At 39.5% G+C, this 20,614-nt stretch overlaps 1 protein-coding gene across 1 annotated transcript in view; it reads left to right on the forward strand.

Annotated features, from left to right (window-relative positions):
- Window positions 1–20,614, forward strand: part of DMD (dystrophin) — a 1,845,074-nt gene that overhangs the window by 1,171,969 nt on the left and 652,491 nt on the right. The window contains exon 44 of the mRNA XM_081807964.1: window positions 6,978–7,086. Coding sequence (XP_081664090.1) covers window positions 6,978–7,086 — 109 coding nt within the window. The remainder of the gene's footprint in view (window positions 1–6,977; window positions 7,087–20,614) is intronic.

Here is a 20,614-nt window from a genome sequence, read left to right on the forward strand (position 1 = left end):
ACTTCATCAAGTTCTCTAGGATTCCTTTAACGTTCAAAGATAGTAAATTTTTAGTTTCCTTTTTTGTCATCCCCAACTAACCCACTTCCTTATTTTCTTTGAGAATTTCCCGTTAAAGGTCAAATATATTGTTACGAGACAGTTCTACTAATGACATAAACGTAGCACTAGATCTCTGATGCAAAATTACTGGAAAATTTTTAGAATAATGTGACTGAAGAAATAAGCATTCTTGTTTTGCTTTCTATCTCCTCTTTCTCCCCCCTACACATGCTCACGCACACACACACACACACACACACACGCACGCATGCACAGTTTTCTTTCATTTGATTTGTATCTGGTTCCTTCATCTTCCGAAAGTGAAGATGAGTCAGATAAATTAGATAAATTGTTAAACATTTTGCTTAAGTTATCCCTTTGGTAATAATATTTTATGATAATGCTGCTGATGGAATCTTTTTTAATACATTCCACTTTCCACAGAGTAATTTTGCAGTTTAAAAGCAGCAATTACAACTGCCATCAGTAACAACAATATTGACAACCACTAAAAAAAAAAAAAAAAAAGGCAGTTATTTGGTTTTTAAGGTGTTTTCTTTTTTAACTCTCTCTTGAACTAAAGCAGTTAGAAGACATTTTCTTCTATTGATCCTCGTTCTTTAACTCAACGTGCAACCCTACTCTTTCTATTAAAATGTTTTCAATGTGTATATGTATTTTGGACTACTTATATCAACTTCTATATATCAGAAGTGAGAGCATCAATGAAATTTAAAATGTCTTGGTTACTTGCTGAAGTGATGAGATGAAGACAGCTGGTTTGCTTTGCTAACTTTTTAGATTATAAAAACAAAATCTGGTTACCATGAATCTAATGATATATTTTACTAATGTTCTTGAATTCCTTTTTAAATGTAACAGAAAATGTAAGGTGTTCAGGGCCTTCTGGATTTGGCCGAAATGTTCCACCCCAACCTTTAACACAAAAAAATTGCCATAGACGAATGGTCAAGAGGGCAGTTATTATCTCCCAGGCATCATTTCCTCAAATAGTAGCTGCAGAATGACAGCATCATTAGTCATTTTCAATTAAAGTCAGTCACAACCAGGGATGTTTCATTTTCCCAGCTGTTTTGTTGTTAATTAACTAGATTAAGCTTGTTTTTTCCCAGCAAGTTTGTTCTACTGCTAATATCAACATCATAACATTTCCAAGAACTTCCTTAGGGTTTATTTGATCGCCTGAAAATTTTTAATACATTGCGACAGATGTGTGTCTGAAGATTTTTAGATGGTATAGCAGGTTGAATGGTGTGTCTTATTGGTCAAAATCTTGCCTAACGAAATATTACATTTATAACAATATTTGGCTTTCATACATGCTCTGTCAGGCACATGATCTAGTTTATCTGGTGCAATGTTTTTTATAACATCAGAAATCAGTAGAGAGATAACAGTCCTAAGTCTGTCCCCCTGGAATGAATAGGTCCATTTTGACTCACGCATTTGGTGAACATAATTTCCATGTCAGTGCTTATAGAAAAAGTTGGGAGAAGAATACAGAAAGAAAGTAACAATATTGGAGATATTTGATAATTTATTAATACATGAGTAGCAGACTTTCTTTTTTTTCAGAATTTCATTTTTTAAGCATATAAGTTAGGTTTACAACTGAGGAAAAGTCTTTGACTGTGAGAGGCTGAATAAATGCTAATTATATATGCTTGAAAATAAGGAGAGCCCCACCTTCCCACAGGGGAAATAAGATTTATAATAGATTTTTGAGCAACTTATGAACATTTAGGAATGAGGATGAGATTGCAAATGTCAGATTATATTTAATTTCTTAATTGAACAGCATTTCCATCTTTTAAATTTCATTTTACAGAATAACTCACTTTTGAGAAATATTGCTTTTGCCGTGTTATATTTTATGAAACAGATTCACTTACACTCTTCATATGTATATTCCAGAATTCTAGAGCTCACCATCTTCCTTCTAAGTTATTTGCAAAATGGAAGGCACAGTTTGAATTCCCGTATGATGCCATTAAACCTGTCCATCCGAAGACTACTAGGAACATACCTACAATGAAAAAGTTAGGATTTTTAGCTTACCACAGCAAGGGAGAAATCTTTCCAGGGAGACTGGGGCATCTCAGTAAGAGGGGGTTAGAAAGAGCTGCTTATGGGGTTCGGTTGGCTAGATGATTCTCAAGAGGGATTAGGGAAATGGAAGCCCATTTGGATTAGATGCTGTCAACAGAGTCAGTGTGGTGATTGGGTATCTTTAATTGGGTGACTTAATAATGATTTTTATCTAGAAGGTGAGGGGATTGAAGCGGGACAGAGATGTGACTGTTGAAATAGCAGTGCTTTATATTAGTCCTTTTTGTGGTGGCAGAGTGGCCTCATCTCTGTATTGTTGACACATGGCCCTTTTTTTTTTTTTTACTTTTTTTTTCCAGCCTTTTTTGTTCACAATAATACAAACAAGACAGAAGAGACATTATGAGGGCTCTAATAATATGAGTCAACTCATGTCTGAGGAAATACTTGGAGGGAAGGTCTCACTTGAGGCTTACTCAGTAGCTTGTGCTGGAACTGGGCAAGCATTTAGAGATTTGAATTTCACTCCTGGCCCCCAGTTGTATTAACTGCATTCATAAAGATAGACATAGAGACATATATGTCTCAATTACAACATTCACACGCATGTCTGTGTACATAGAGCCGTGGGTGGATTCAGTTATTTATGTGGCCGATATTAATTTCTTGCCAGATACTGACACAGGAGAAACATGTAAGATTTTTAAATTTGGAAAATCCCAAACTCGCATGGAGTTTAAAACTGTATTCTGTTTTAAATTTAAAAAGGAAAGCTATACTCTGAAATCATTTTTTTCTTTTTTTTTATTTTTTTTTTTTAAAAGATTTTTTTTATTTATTTATTTGAGAGAGAGAGTGAGAGAGAGAGAGAGCACAAGAGGGGGGAGCGGGAGAGGGAGAAGCAGACTCCCTGCCAAGCAGGGAGCCCGATGCGGGACTTGATCCAGGGACTCCAGGATCATGACCTGAGCCGAAGGCAGTCGCTTAACCAACTGAGCCACCCAGGCGCCCTGAAATCATTTTTTTCTTATGCTTATTTTCTGCTCTTGGTAAAGAATAAATTTCACATTGTTTGAGATAATTGTCTTAACATTTAATGATTATATACAAGCAGCTTTTATACCATGGAACATAATGCTCAGCTGCAAAGGTCCCCTCTAATGAAACTCAGTTTACCATTTTTAAGAAATGCTCTCCAAGTTTCTCCCTCTGGGTAAAATAGGAATCTCCTACGATGGCCGATTTTTGAGGGGCTCTCGTGGGGAAAGCCTGGGGTCTGCAATGGACTTAGCATGTTCAAAATTTTCAAATTCTGGAAATCTAATCCAGGAATGGGACTTGATCATTATTATCTCCACTCATTTTATATTTAAAGATGTTGAAATTTAGACATATATTTCATTCCCTTAAATCTGGTTGAAGAGTATTAACATGGTGAAGAAATCATTACCTTCTATAGATTTGTACTGAGCCCTACTTCAAGTTCGTTATGTGAGGAACGCTGCATTACTCACTGCAACCAAATGTGTTTTCCTACCTGAAAGGAGTTGACGGCCTGATAGCAAAGATGGGAGAGTAGAAAATTTGGGCACTTGCCAGAGGACCAAAAAGCAAAAGCAAACCAGACCAACAAACAAAACTTCTGTAATATATAGATCATCGAATTCAACTCTGAAGTACGTGCGAGACTTAAAGAAGTTGAGAGAATATTTTTGTCACCAGCTGAATCAAAATCTATTGCTAATCATTATGAAAGTTTGGGGAATATACAATTCTGAGCTTACTGCATTTTTGACACCGAACAGGGTCCTCAGATGTTTGTGGTACACTGGGAGCTCTTTTTCATTTTTATAAATTTCTGCATTTGAAATTATACCCATTGAAATTTACCCATCTGAAAATAACAGTGGGCAAGATAACATTCGAATAAATGAATAGACTGTTCTGAATGTATATATTAATAAAAGGGAACTGAATATATAAACATGGTATTTTTAGGATAACCAAAACCTTGTTCTTTATGCATTGAAATATTTTTATTTTAATATTTTAATGCAAATTTTTATTGACCATCTTCTCTTTTGCTTCATTAAGTAGTGCATAATAACTAACCAACAATTTGATAGTACTTTGCAGTTCATGGAGTTCTTTTCTCATCAAATATCTCATTTAGTTTCTCCAACAAAGCTATGAGTCAGGTGGTGGTGTTATCTCCACGTTTCAAGGATGATAAATCTGAGTGACCTATCCGATTTGCCAACTATCATGTAAGCCGTAGCAATGAGTTAAGACTGAAATCCGGGACTTCTAATTCTAAAACACGATGGAATTGAAGCTTTTCCTTATTTTCAGGAGCATCGTTATAAATGTCAGTTACCATTCTGTTTTGTTGTGCACTGATGCACATGGAATATGAAGTTTAATACAATTGAGAGCCAGATGAAATAGTTTGCTTTTAGAAGCCAGATTGTAAGATAACTACATATCTTTAAATATTAGAAGCAAACTCAATGCGGTGAAAGGCTTACACTATGAGAAGAAAGTTGAACCTAAGGCTACCGTAGGAACAGAAAGCTCCCGTCTCTCCTTGGCCACTCTGGAGCCATATGCTCATTGAGTGAAAGCGAGGGCAGATGCCAGCAGTATTGAAATCAGTCTGTAATCGTGCAGTCTCTTTGTCTCAGCACATGTAGGTGACTTCCTGTAAGTTAAATGATGTATGATGAGACCTCACCGTATGTTGCCCTGTTAGCCCTTCCAGAAATGACCAAGACCTCTACATTTTCTCAATATCTACTTTTATGTTTATTATCTCCTCCCTATTATCTGTTGCTACTTTTTGTTATCAGCATGGTTATTCTTAATATTCTGTCCTTGTGAAGTCACTGCAACTTTGCAAGGGAAACAGGAGACCAAATCTGTATTAATTCATTAGCTTTTTTATAATATTTAATTCTCAGCGTTTAGCTCTGAGATCAGAATAGAAAAATATCTTCCACATGACGTGACTTTCAATGGTAGTATTCCTCACTGATCAGAGGTATTGTTTGTTTCCTTTTGGATTCAAGACTTATGTTTCAATAAATAAAGAGTTATATTCATTGATGTGATAATAAATGTTTCACAACATGCACTGTGGACTAAAAAAAAATTAAAAGCCCTGGTTTGCTGTCATGTCAGACACAATAGACATAAGGAACCTCAAGAGCAGAGATGATATAAATTAGGAAGTGATGAATTTTTAGTATTTGTTTTAAGACTTATTCCCTTGGCAGCTTTTGTTAAATGGGATTTCTTTTGTTTTTTTTTAAGATTTTATTTATTTATTTGACAGAGATAGACACAGCGAGAGAGGGAACACAAGCAGGGGGAGTGGGAGAGGGAGAAGCAGGCTTCCCGCCGAGCAGGGAGCCCGATGCGGGGCTCGATCCCAGGACCCTGGGATCATGACCTGAGCCGAAGGCAGGTGCTTAACGACTGAGCCACTGAGGCACCCCTTAAGTGGGATTTCTTAAGAGAATTAAGTGCTACAGAAAATGACTTAAGGACCAGTTTTCTTATTTCTTTCAAGGATGGTGCATATCCAGTCGATTGTCAATGCTTAGATAACTCATTGGGTATAATGATCACCGTAGGCTTTGGTTCTGGACATTCAGCATCAGCATCAACTAGAAAATTGTAAGCAGTGCAAGTTCTTGGGTCCCATCCAAGATCTACTGAATCTAGAACTCTGGGGCTGCGGCCCAGCTCTCAGTGGTTTCACACAGCCTCCAGGGGACTCTGATGATCCTAAAGTATGAGAACTGCTGCTCCAGGGCATTAGGACTAATTCTCTACCACCACTCCCCTCCCCGCCAGTCCACTGAAAAAGTTTTCCCTAGGACCTTAGACTTCTTTGCTTCCAGCCAGCAGAAAGGGTAGAGAAGCCTCACAGATTCTTTAAAAGCCTCAGCCCAGACCTGACATCTATTACTTCTGTTCACATTCTACTGGCAATAACTAACCATACGGCTAACCACTGGTGTACTGGACTCACCTCCTATCTGCTCATCAGGGTCTTTTGTCAAATTTTCAGGCTTTTTGTGAGCCACTTGCCATCTGGGTCAAGGGAAACTGGCTATGGTGAGAGTATTGCCACCCCAGAAATTGGCAAACACGAAAATTAGGATTTTTTTTTTCCAGAGAGTCAGTTGTTATACCAGCACGCTGCTGGTCACATACAGGCTTGGTGACTCCACGGGGAGCCCTGCAGCTGAAATGACACTTCAGAATTGTCCTGCTCTGAGCAAAATGGGCCGAGCCTTTATACCCTCACCTTGGCCATTGAATGAGGGCTGCCCTGGGAAGGGCTTGCTCTGCATCTGAGATAGTCCCTGAAGGACCACTCTGCCATCTTTTCCACCATTTGGGACAAGAGTCCTTCCTTGAAGTGAACTCTGAGTGTCCTATCCCCATGTGTACCCCAGCCTCTCCCTTTGAGAGGTGCTAATATAATCGATCTGGGGTGAGCCAGGACATGACCATATTTTTTAATGTTCTCTGGATAATTCTTCCATGCAACCACACTAGATACTCTTCAAGAGGGTCAAGACAGTTGCTGAGACGACAATGTTTTTTGTCTGCGTTTGTTTTCTATTCATTAAGGTTTGCGCTCTACTTCCTTTAAATGAAATTGTGCCTGGATTTGTAGGGCGGTTGGCTAAAATAATTATAATACCTTTGAAAGGAGCTGTACCTAGAAAAATTAATTTAGAAGTAAAATGCAATAGAAATACAATAATGTATTCACAAAATGAATTCATAACAACATGAGTTATCTTCAAGACGTTAATGAAATAAATAACACGTATGCTTTTCTTTTCAAGAGAAAGCTGGAAGATCTGAGCTCTGATTGGAAGGCGGTAACCCACTTACTTCAAGAGCTGAGGGCAAAGCAGCCTGGCCCAGCTCCTGGACTGAGCACTGTCGGAGCCCGTAAGTATGCCCGATCACATGCTGTTTGGCGGCAGTCATTTCAAAAGCACAACAGTGAGGTGATCTCTGGATATAAGGGAAAATCGGCTGCAGTTATGAAAATAGGAATAAGCTTTAGTGTTATTTACTATGCAAAATGCCTTAGAGCAGGTTCCTTGGAAATGGACTCTGATTCAGAGTGCGGGATGACAAGAGTATATTGGGGTGTGTTCTCCAGAGCTACATCTATGACAAAGAAAGGTACAAGGGAGTAGACGATGGAAGAGGCTGAAGGGTCATTTGACTGTAATAGAGGGAGCCTGAGAGTGGGGCTGACTCTGCAGGCTGTCCGGATTGGCAAGGAGAGGGATGGCCTTTGTATTCCTGAACCAGCCAGTCATTGCCCATTTGGGGGCTGCCTAGTGGGGTGAAAGGGAGACCTTGAAAGAGTATTTCTGGGGCCGAATTCCTAGTGAGGAATACCAGCAACAACCGATACTCCCAGCAGCAGGGATGGGTGTGTTGTTCCTGAAGAGGGGATCAGGGTGGGGTACCTGAGTACCAACTAACGCTAGGTACGTGAGGATTCTGTCTCAGTGAATCCTCTATCATTTGGACAGTATTCTTCGAATACGCCGATGCAAATCGCTGAAACCACAGGAATGCACATGGTCCTCCTGCCCCACCCCCATCCCTTTGGAAAACAATTTTAAGAGCTCTTCCATGTTTGGTTCAGGAAAAAGAAAAGTAGACCCTGACTACCAAAAGCAGACTTGGGAAGGAATGTTTCTTCATTTAGCCCAGCTTTGACTTGTTTTTCCTGAATACTTTCAGTTTATTTTACTTCACTTTTTATTCATCTGTTAATGGAAGGTATGCATAAAATCTCGTGGCAGTGTTAATGCTGGCTTTGGATCTCGGGAAAGGAACCAGAAAACTTGGCTGTGCTAGTTCTGTAATTAGGCAGAATTAAAAACATCTTGGGGGCGCAGGAGGGGGTGGTGGGGGTTGGGGGGGCGTTGTTTCTATTTTGGCCTTGTCTATTTTTCAAAGATCAAATAATTGAAGTATTAAAGCCTGGTGACTGGTTCTTGAAGTAAAGATGATTTTTATTTTATATCAAGTAGAAATAAAGCACACTGGTAATATCACACCCTGGGGAGCACACTGATAATTCAGTAGAAGGCATAAGTAGCGTTTGGGTTAAAAGAGGTCATAGAATCTAGGGACAGTGTGTCTCGTGTGTCCCCTGGGGTTTCTGAGTCCTCATCAGAGTTCCATTTCATGACATTGGAAACTTGAAAAAAGATATGCAAGCGTTCTTGTTTTGTTTTGCTTTTGCTTTGTTTTGTTTGGTTTGGTTTTGTCAATCTGGGACACTAAAATTGCTATGTCAGCGTTTATCTTCAAGTAATTGTATCAGGCTTATTTCTTTTTATGACCTGTAATTTTTGGTTCCCTCAGCACACATGCATAGCTTAGTTCCTATATAATCATTTATTGGTGTTTGTTCTCTAGCTTTCTCTGGTATGTTCAGCCTCACTCTGTAACTCTGTAAAAAGATTGGGCTCCAATGATCTGTTTATAAGTTTGTTGAACTCTGAACATAATTATGGGTTTATGCTCCTACTTAAGCCACTTTACACATGGTAGGAAGCTTGTTAAGCGAGGGCACAGAAATCTATTTAACCTATAAAGTACCTAAATGTAACAATAATGTTTGTAATGGAAAATGCATTTCAAATTCCAGTATGGATTTCCAACAACACAGGTAATTTATTCACTTGGTAAGTATTTATTGAGTAATTTTTGTGTAGTGGGCATCATACGGGGTGCTGAGAATAATAAATCAAATAAGGTAATCTCTCCGTTCATGAAACGTGTGCTCTGACTGGAAGAGAATAATAATGAGCTAATAAAGAAGAAAAATAGATACAATCTCGATACTGTCAGGTGTTCCATAGTGCAGTCTATAGATTGACGTCAAATGGGCACTTGTTAGAAATGCAGAATCTCAGGCCTTATCCCAGACCCAGTGAATCAGAATCTGCATTTTAATAGGCTCCCCAGGTGATTCGGTGTACACACTGAAGTTTGAGAAATGCAGTTAAGGAGAACAAGAGACCAGGGTAGGAGAGAAAGGGAGTGGGAATGAAGACATAATTGTCTGTAGTTTGGTCAGGAAAGCTTTTCTACTAAGAGAAGAACATTTGAGAACATCAGGAAGCTGATAGAAGTGAGGAGGTGAGCTATGCATTTATGTGGGGGAAACTATTCTAGTAGGCACAGAGAGAACAGAGCAAAGGCCTTGAAGTAGCGCAAGATGGGGGAATATCAAAAAGACCAGTGATACCAGAGCAGAGGGCAAGGGGACATGTGGCCGAAGCACTGGGTGACAGCATCTTTCCCAACTCCTGCCCTACTTCCTTCTCCCCCACCTAAGAGTCCCACCTCCCCCTACTCCCTCCACGTTGCTAGTAGGGAGAGTCTGGGAATGCCCTCAAGCTCCAAGCCACTGGGGAGAGCTGGTGGAGTTGGTATGAGAGCTGGAGAAGAACTGAGGGAGAGAGGAATTTTCTCAAAAGCAGGGGCTTTTCATCCCCTGTAGCAAACTGACACAACGCTGGGCATAAAGCAAAAATGTGAAATGCACAGTTGAATGAAAAGCATCAATAAGGAGGCTGGTAGATCCAGAGCCGCTTTTATTCAAATAGAACATTCTTCTTTCTTTAATGTGGTGGTTTAAACATCAGAATTAAGAATTATTTATATTCCTGACTTCCAGAAAGTTAATCGGGAATAAATACAATATAAAAAAGGAGAATCTAATTTGTAGGATACTTCATATATATGATTATTACCTCATGGACTATGTTGTAATACAGTATATTTTTAGAACTCATCATAGCAAGTTTTCTCCATTGCACTTCTGTTGTGCTACTCACTTTTCCATATATGCTTTCATCTTCAAAATAATTGCAAAATACATAAATGTGCAATTTTTATAAGGTGAGTATCCCACGGCTTGGAGAGGAAAATAGCTAGATTAAGACCACACAGCTGGGAAGAAACAGAGCCAGGATTCCAATCCAAATATGTCAGGCTCCAAAGCCTGTGTTTTGTTTTGTTTTGTTTTGTTTTGTTTTGTTTTTTGCTGTGCCTTGCACTATCTCTCCAAGAAGCTAATGGAAATTCTAGATATGGAAACAGCTAGCCAGCGGTTAATGTTATTTAACTCAATCTTGGATGTATGAGGAATAAAAGTGAGATATGTTGCTGTGTTTTTTCTACTTAAGGAGTAGAAGAAATCAATTTATTCTGTTTGAATTTCTTAGAGCTATTGAACTCTGAACCTGGAATAATCATTGAAATTTTCATCTGGCTGAATATTTTTTATGTGTGTAGAAACTGAGGCCCCAAGGGCTTTTTTAAAAAATACTAAACTAAGCTCCCTTATGGCTGCCTACTTAAATTATATAATATGATAAGGCGATCCTGCCTGAGCCATATAAATTGTTTCAATTTATAAGATAAATAGGCATGCTGGAAAAAAAAAAAAAACAAAAACAACAAAACAACTTTTTTACAGTCACTGTTGCTTGGATAGCTGAGTGTATCAGTTACCTGTCTCTACATAAAAGCACCACAAATGTAATGGCCTAATACAAAAGGTATTTACCTGCTCATGATTCTGTGGGTTTGCAGTTTGGGCTGTGATGAGCCAGATGGTGCTTCTGAAGGTCTTGCTAGGGGTCGTTCATGGGCATGCAGTTCTCTGGCGCCTTAACAGGAGCTAGATAGTCGAAAACGGACTCACTCAAATATCTGATAGCCAGGGGCGCCTGGGTGGCTCAGTTGTTAAGCGTCTGCCTTTGGCTCAGGTCATAATCCCGGGGCCCGGGGATCGAGCCGCGTGTCAGGCCTCCCCGCTCAGTAGGGAATCTACTTCTCTCTTTCCTTCTGCCCCTTCCCCCCACTTGCGCTTGCTCTCTCACACGTCCTCTCTCTCTCTTAAATAATAAATAAAATCTTTAAAAAAATTATCTGCTAGTCGGCTGTTGGCTGGAGAACCTTGGTTCTTCACAAGGCCTCTCCTCCAGTAGGCTGGACCGGGCTTTCATTGTTTGGCATCCTCAGGACAGTGCATCAAGAGGGTGAGAGTGGGAGCCACAGGATTTCTTGACACCTAGACTCTGGAATTCATACAACATCACTTCTGCAGTGTCATTGCAAAGGGGCTGCATACATGGAGGGGAGATGTTATCGGGGCCCTCTTTTCACACAAGTGACATTGGGGAAAAGTGGGGAAAGCCAAGATAAAAGTCCTGGTCTATATCCATTGTCCTATGCCAATGGTTCTTGAGCTTTACCTTCATGAAAATCACCCATTTCTCATTAAAGCACACATTGTTAGGCTTCCACCCCAGCGTCACTGAGTCAGGAGATCTGGGCTGAGGCCTGAGAGCTTGCATCTCTCAAAAGTCCCCAGGTGGTGCTACTGGTCCTGGGGTTGCACTTTCAGAACTACCAGCATGGGCCTGAGTGGTGACAGGAAGGAGTTCATCCGTACTCCTGCGTGCAACGTGGAGCAGCATTTGAGTGAGATCCAGCGCTGTGGATGCCAGAGGGAACTCCATGATATTTTAGCACCTCCACTTCTCTCCCCACCCCCACGAACTCTGTAACTTGAAAGTTCAAGAAGATGGACTAAGCACTAAGCCCAGGCAGCTTTGGCCTAGCCGAGCAGCTCAGAAATCTAAGGGAAGAATAGCCACACTTATACAGAGCTTCCCTAGAGATTCTCGGGAACATTTAGGTAGACAGGACTTCGTATGGGACTGAACGACTGCATGGCAGATGGAGGCAAAGAGCCAGCAAATCTGGTTGTAAATGTCAATGCGAATCCTTTCTTATCCACAAGCTGCTGGGGCTGGGAACGTTCACATTCCACAATACCCGATTTAGCAGTTTCGAAATAAACTGCATATAGAAGATACTAATGTGAAAACTCCAAATCAGGATATTGGAGTTCTTCAAATGTCCCAGGGTAGTAACTATGAAATGAATGACCATTGTATATATAGACACATAGAAGAGCCCGTTAATAGAGGTTTCTAATTGATTAAACACTGGTAAAACCAATCCCTTCCTGTAATTAATTTTGGAGAGAGCAAGTCTCAAGTGTGATCATGAAAGTGCTGCATTAGAGGTCAAGAAGCCTAAATTCTAATCTCACTTGTGCTATCAACTTTTTGTAAAGAGCCAGCTAGTAAATATTTTCAGCTTTGTGGGTCATGCAGTCAACTTTGTCACTGTATATTCAAAGCAGCTATACAATAGACAATACATAAATAAACAGACATGACTGTGGTCCATTAACACTTTACAGAAACCCAAAGGGGGCAGGTGGGTCCAAATTACCTGGCTCTTATCCCCTCAGCACTAGTCCTTCCTATAAACCCCAAGGCTTCTAAATTCAAGTACCTGTTCCACAGGAGAAGCTCACCCACTTGCAGAGCAGGTTAGAAGTGCTGGGGAGAAAACATCCCTGGGACAGCATTCAACCACTCATAGACAGGAAGGGATGGATAAATATCTCATCTTCACTTCTTGGGTAAGACCACTCCGGAGCGTGTTCTAAAGCACATGTCTCCAGTGGGTTGAGCCACAGTTGCCTACAGTGATAACCTGTTCATTAGCATGCCTTGTATAGACGTTCTTCCCATTCTTATTCATTTCTTTACTCTTCCAGCACAGTTTTCTGGTATCATCTACCAGTGAAACTACTTGTACTCAAATCCCTGTCTTACAGTCTACTCCGGGGGAAACTAAATTAATACAACAGGTCTTAGAATTAGTGCCATTGTTTTACCTTTTGAGTGAATTGTGTTGTGATTTCCATTTTGCAGATGAGAAAATCAAGGGTCAGAAAGATTAAATAATTTGTCCAAAGCTATAAAGCCAGTAAGTGTCAGAGTGGGTATTCAAAATTAGATTTCTATGATTCCAAAGCTGATGCTATTAATCAGAACACAGTATCTCAAGCAGTGATTCATTTATCTTCATTCAAATTTTTGAAGGCTATATTTAAATATCAAATACATAGAAGGTTATTTATGCACTTATTATTTGAACTTCACTTGCCTCTCTAGAGTTGAATTAAAGCATTCCAAAGCTACTTCATTAATACTTTAAATATCTAGGCAGTTCAATAAAAGCGTGAGGTTAATTGGAGCCTAAATATAATCTCGGCATACTACTATTTGTTTAATTTAAATTGTGATAAAATAATTTATTATGAAAATGCCCTTTATTTATCTGCAATGATCATGTCTAAGGAAGGAAGGAAGCTGTCAACTCTCATATTCTTACTCCCCTTTTGAGTCCCCATCATTCTCAAAAACACAAGGAGGAGGGGTGCCTAGCTGGCTCAGTCAGTAGAGCATGGGACTCTTGATCTCAGGGTCATGAGTTCATGCCCCACGTTGAGGGTAGAGTTTACTTAAAACAAGCAAAAAACACACAAGGAGGAGTGCCACCCATATCCTTTCCTGGCTCCCCTGTTTCCCCACTATTGACTCTGCTTCTGCTGTACTTTTAGGTTAATTCACATCAGTTCCAGGGGATCCAAGGCTTTCTCTGCCTCATTAACTGATGATTACTGTACTGAAAATACCTAGACACATATATAGGGTCATCAGCTTTATAATTAAAACCTTTAAACCTTAAAAACTTTCTCAAAGTCTAATACACTAGGAGTAAGATTTTGTACCAAAAATGTGAAGCCCCCTACTCAATTATAATAATGTTATAAGAAATTAAACTTAGAACCTCCTCAAGATAGTTCAAATCTCTGAGCAACTACAGAGGCCCTCCAAGTCTTGACAGCAATTAATTAATCAATTAAATCATATTTGTATGCATCAGTGAGATTAGGGTGAAAGGAGGATACTTGAAATACAATGAGATGTGTCACACTATATAAGGGGAGCTGAGAGCAGGAAACTCTGCTGGGGAGGCCCTAGTATTGCTCACATTGATCTGAAGGAAGTCCTTCTAATGTAAGCAACTGGGAGTCCCTGGTGCCAGGCCAGGTTCTTCAACAATGTTCCCTAGTTAACAGGGTGGATACAACAGTGCTGTTAATATGCAAGATGGTGATAGAGTGTAAAAACTAGAGTATTTAGATGTTAATTATCCATTTTGTGATGATGAAGTTCCCTTTCTTCTCCTTCTCTTAAACTTTTGGCAGTTTTATTGCTTGGTTACCATCTCAGGTTGGGGCCAAGCTTTGAGGTCTAAAGTGGCAAAGGAAGAGAAGTTCTAATCCATCACTTGTAATGCTTGTTGGAAGCATTCCTGGAAGTTTCAGTGTTGGTGTGTGTGTGTGTGTGTGTGTGTGTGTGTGTTGGAGGAGGAGAATAACATCAATGGTTAAATAAAGTATTCTGATCATAAGAGATTTTTCATTTATGCATATATCCTGCATTTTAACAGAAATAAATTGTTCATTTCAGTAAAATTACCTTAGTCTTCTTATATTATTTATCTGTATCCTTCCAAAAAAAAGGACCTTTGCTGAAATCACTACAGAATATATGGTATTGTTGAATTTCTTCTCAAGCTATTATCAAGTGGAAGTTACAATTATTTAAATGTCATGAAAATAGGCATCCCACAGCCCACAAAGGAAAGACTTCTCCTTGTATTCCTAACATTTTCTAAAGTTTTTCTGAATCAATTTGAAATCGAATATAGCTTTATCCTCAAAGAAAGAGAATTCCCAAAGGAAATTGTAGCAGTTTGTACTTAAATTGTAGTTTCTAAGATTGTGATCTGAAAGGTCTTTGAGAGGTCATTCATTCTTCTCTACTATCTTCCGTAAAGGCTCTCTCTTTCTTAGAAGCAATCTTAAGGTTAACTGCCTACTCTCTTCTTAAAAAATCAAGAGTAGGTGGAGTTCCACCACTGCTGTTACACTCAAGACAGTCTTTCAACTGCTTAACCCAAGTTCCAATTACTGCCTAAATCATTTTTTGAGTAGAAAAAAAAACCACTTCTGCTCACTTTATTAGACATTCTTCAAAGTCTGTTACTTGATTTCCCTTCAAACTTTGTTTTTTTCACATAAATCAGGTGAGTGCCCATGGCCTGTCAACAAAAAAGCTGTTTCTCAGATGTTTAATCATCTCTGTGGCCCCCTTCTACTCCCCCCCCAAGTATGTTTCCATATTGTTTTTCTATTGTAGGCTTCAGAGTTGAACCCTGTCCAATAATGACTGGTCTACTCATGACTCAGTCAAATCACAAAGTCTCCATACCATTTTCCAACTTTTATATGATGATATCATGCTGCCTGCTATAATGTACTACTAGCTCATAATAAATTTGGCCACTAGTTGAGGACCTGGTATTTTTCTGCCATTTTACCTTAGCCAGTCATGTCCTTCTATACTGGAACATCCAAAAAGTTTCTCCTTGCAATATAAAGTATCTTTAAACTGACTCACATGATTTCATCAGCCACATTTATACATGATCATGTTTTCCCCATCCTAGAACTGTTCTACCTCAACCACACATTCTCCTCTTAGTACTAGCATATCTCTCTCCTCTCATTCACAGCCACTATTTTAGAAAGAGTCCTCTTCCTTCCTGAGTCTAGTTTTTCCCCCCACTGCAGCCTTGCTGTATCCTTCCATCAGACCACTGAAATGCCCTAAGGCCAGAAATGACCTCTATGTTAAAATACTGTTTCAATCCTCATCTTGTTTAAACTCGGAGTAGCATTTAATGTTGTTGGCCACTCCTGTTTTTTTTTTTTTTTTTCCCAAAGATTTTATTTATTTATTTGACAGAGAGAGAGACAGCGAGAGAGGGAACACAAGCAGGGAGAGTGAGAGGGAGAAACAGGCTTCCCGCTGAGCAGAAAACCTGATGTGGGGCTCCATCCCAGGACCCTGGGATCATGACCTGAGCCGAAGGCAGACGCTTGAGGACTGAGACACCCAGGCGCCCCTGGCCAGTCCTGTTTTGCAACATTTCTTTTACCCTTTCACATACATAGCACCACTCTGTGTTTCCTCTTACCTCCCTGGCTACTCTTTTGCAGCTTCTTGGCTTGCTGAACCTTCTCTATGTGGCTTTTCAATGTTGAAACTAACGCAGGCTTGCCTTTTTACATTCTTTAATCTCTTGGATAATCTCATCCACTTGCATGATTTCAATTACCAACTATACGTTGAAGTTCCTCACATTCTTACTTTAAATCTACACCTCTCTTTTGAGTTCTGGGCTTGCACACTAATTCAGAAATATAGTAGTGGAAAAATAGATATCTGTGTCCTTATGGAGCTAATGTTTCTGTGGGGATAGACAATAAAGAAAATAGATACAACATGTTCACATGTTCTTTTTTTTAAGATTTTATTTACTTACTTGAGAGAGTGAGTGAGAGAGAGAGCACGAGCAGGGGGAGGGGCAGAGGGAGAGGGAGGAGCAGACTCCCCGCTAAGCAGGGCACCCGACTCAGGGCTCGATCCTGGGACCCCGGGATCATGACCTGAGCTGAAGGAAGATGCTTAACCAACCGAGCCACCCAGGTGCCCCAACATGTTCACGTATTCTGAAGTGATAACTGCAATGGAAAAGAAAGTAGGGAAGAGTGTAAGGAGTGTGGGTATGGAGTACGAGGGTGAGGCTGATAGACACCTTCACTGAAAAGGTGGAATTTAGATGAAGGCTTGAATGCAGTCAGAATGTGAGCCATGTGGATTTCTGGGGGAAGAACATTCTAGGCTGCAGCATTCCAGGGATGGCATTCTAGCAAACACCATGACAGGGGAGCATAACTAATGTCAAAAGAACAATGAGTGTGGCTGGAGCACAGTGAGTGAAGAGGGTAGCAGTTATGAAGTAAGGTCAGATCAGGAGAGTTTTAAAGGCCCCTGGGATGACTTTGACTTTGACTTTGTGTAAGAGAAAGAGCCAGTAGAAGGTTTTGAGCCCAGCAATGAGATCATCTGACCTAAGTTTTGGCAAAAATTTTCTGGATGCGTTAAGAATAAACTGTAAGATGAGGTCAGGCACGTTCAGGGAGGTATGGGGAGATGAACCATGAGAGACTATGGATTCTGAGAAACAAACTGAGGATTCTAGAGGGGAGGGGGGTGGGGGGATGGGTTAGCTTGGGGATGGGTATTAAAGAGGGCACGTACTGAATGGAGCACTGGGTGTTATATGCAAACAATGAGTCATGGAACACTACATCAAAAACTAATGATGTAATGTATGGGGATTAACATAACATAAAAAAAAAGAATAAACTGTAAGGAGAAGATTAGTGGAGAAGCAAGAGAGGACCAGTTAGGAGACTTATCAAATAATTTAGGTGAGAAACTATGATAATTTTATCCAGAGTAGGGGCAGTGGAAGTGATGAGAGGTGGACAGGTTCTGGATGTGTCTAAAAGCTAGAGCCAACAGGATCAGTTGACAGATATGATAAAGGAAATGAGAAAATGCGATGAGGTTTCCGGCCTGAGAAAATTGTAGGAATGGTGGTGTCATTTACTGAGTGAGGGAAGATGGTAGGAGGTACAGAGTGGTGGGAGGCAATAAAAAAAAAAAAAAAAAAAAAAAACCCTGCTTTGTACAATTAAGTTACATATGCCTACTAGTTATCGAAATGGAGATGTAAAATAGGTAGAAGGATATATGCCCTGGAAGTTAGGAGAAAGATCCAGTCTAGAGATATAAATATGTAATTTTTAGTGTACAGCTAAGTCATGAGATTATGCCAGTGAAAGCCTAGGGGTGAATGCAAATAGAAAAGAGAAGATCTGCAAAGACAACCCTGGAGGACCCCAATGGTAAGAGGCTGGGGATACAGTAATGAGTAGTCACTGAAATAGGAAAGCCAGGACAAAAACCTAGAAGCCAAGTGAAGGAAGTGAATTCAGGAGAAGGACTTGATAAACCATGTCACACATTGCCTGTCAGTCTAGTAAGATCACCTGAGAACCAGCCTTGGATTTAGCAAACTTGGATGGAGTGGTAGAGGAACACAGTACTGACTAGTGAATTCAAGAGAACCCATATATCCAACAACTCACTCACCATCTGGACATGGTCATTTTCCAACTCTTCAAATCTACTGTGTCCAAAACTGAACTAGTGAATTTACTCTCCCATCTTCTTTTCTTGTATTCCCTATCTCAGGAAATGGCAACACCATCCATTCAAGCCAGTACCAGCAAGTGATCATAAATGGATACCTTTCTCCTTCAGTTTTCTAATCCAATTGACCACCAAGTCCTACTGATGTCACTTGAATATCTTCCAAATTATTTCAGCCATCTCCATCCCTTCTGCTACCATCAAATTTTACCTTGCCTCCTAACTGATGTCATTTACCTCTCTCTAGCCCATTCCCCATAGAAACATGCTCCACAAAGAATAATACTGCAACGTTTAAACCTCATTTTATTATAATCCTTGAATGATGTCCCATTGCTTTTAGAATAAATCCCCAGATCATTAACATGTCCCACAAGATCTTATGTAATGGTTCCTTGCTTACCCTTCTTGCTCCACTGTCCCCCCCCGTCCCCACTTTCTTCAAAGCCTTTTACTTCCTTTCGCACGTCTGCTTCTTCCTGACATATGGTCTGATATATGTTTTGGCTCAGGGTTTCCACACCTACTACTTTCTCACCTGGATGGTCTCTCCCCTTATTCATTCTTTAAATCTCAGTTGCACCTTTTATTCCGCAGAACTCTTTCCTTGAGCCTCCTATTACACAATCTGAAAACATATTTTTCTCTTTCATAGACTTATCATTATTTTTATTTCTAAATTATTTATGTAATTATTTTTCATTTCCTAGTAGACTCCAAGTTCCAGGAGGATCCTATTTTATATCTTGTTCATCAGTGTATGCCTTCTTGTATATGTGACTTTCTATTCGGTGACTAGCATGTAGTACATGGTCAGCTAATATATTTTGACTAGATGCATAGTACATTTATTTTGGAGTTGTATCAAATAAGTCAACCTTACATGTGATTATAATACCAGAGAGATTAAGTGATTATATGCTTGTCCAGCTGGTTTGTGGCAGAATCACGATGCAAACCCTCATCTGCTGAGTCTGATTTTAGTGCTCTTCAGTATTCTTACATATCACAACCCTGTTTTCTGTTTAGCTGCAACTGACAGATACGTTTATCCTCATATTCTCAGTGGTAAATCCTGTTTTGTTAAGACTGCAGTATCAATCAAATAGGGATATGCCGTGGCTCTGATGCAAATCTTGCAGGCTAAATCCAACCCCCATCTCATTCCTTACCTCTTATTCTTGACAATGTCTTGATATCCAAATTGAGAACCTCTCCTTAATGGTCTAACATGCTGTCTCCCTCTGAAAATTTATTCACTTTATTCCCTCTCTCATCTCGAACGTTTTTTGAGAAAATATATTTTATTCTCATTTTCTAAGGTGCTTGCCAATCCATGATGAGTTCATTGAACAGGCACTCACTCTCCCTATTCTAATATTTAAGCAAAATTGTAATACAGACTAGACCTACAGTAGAAAAACAAAAAGTCAAAATTACAACGCCTCCAATTCTTGCTTCTGAGATAATTATCATAACTTCAAAAAAATCATTGTTCTCCAACACTAAAAAAACAGTAACTAAATAAAACAAATTAGTCAATCTTTGATGTCACTTCAGCTTCTCAGGATCATTCCTTATTTTTGAAGGAATGTATGGATAAAAGATATAAATAAACTTCCTATAATGTTTACTGTGGGTTATAAGTGGAGGAGGTAGTTTTACTTCTCAAAGTGAATTAAAAAAGTTGTTTCCTCCATATTAGTATTGTTTTTTTGACTCTATGATTTGGTGATAAGCTTTCTGGATCACTAAGTCCAGCAAGATCAAAAGAGAAGCCCTATTATTTTCCTTCCTGATTCTTATTTGTTTAAGGTAAAATGTGCCTTTTTCTTTTGAACCTGCACTCTGTGTTTAACAAATAAGGACGTAACTCAGAATTGAATTGTATGCTTTGGATGAGATTTTTTTCAAGGTCAGGACCCAGTTTCACAAGAAATTTTATTTTTTTCCAATACGGCTGACATCCATTCCCACCAGCTGAAAGACAAACTTGTCTAATAAAGCTTTCAGATTCAATTTGTTCTCTGCATACAGCTTGAGGATCTCTGGAGGTCACTCACAGCACGTGCAGCAACCCCAACAGGGATAAGTAATGAAAAGATTCTGGTTAAAAAGCTGACACTATCCCTTCCAACCTCCTTGAATGAGAATATAATAAGCAAGTTTATAGACACAAATCTCTACGATTCTGGGGATTTCCATCTTGATCTCTGACTCTGAGGAACGTTTGAATGCGCAGATTTGTATCTATTATCTGAGTATATAAATGCTTCATATTGAGCATATTGAGGAAAATCTATTTTAACAACAAAGGTTTGATGTAAATCAGGCAAAACAACATTGTCACTTCATGTTGAACTCTGTTAGAG

The sequence above is a fragment of the Leptonychotes weddellii genome, chromosome X (assembly GCF_054177405.1).
Source record: "Leptonychotes weddellii isolate Sample4059 chromosome X, ASM5417740v2, whole genome shotgun sequence".
Lineage (NCBI taxonomy): Eukaryota > Metazoa > Chordata > Mammalia > Carnivora > Phocidae > Leptonychotes > Leptonychotes weddellii.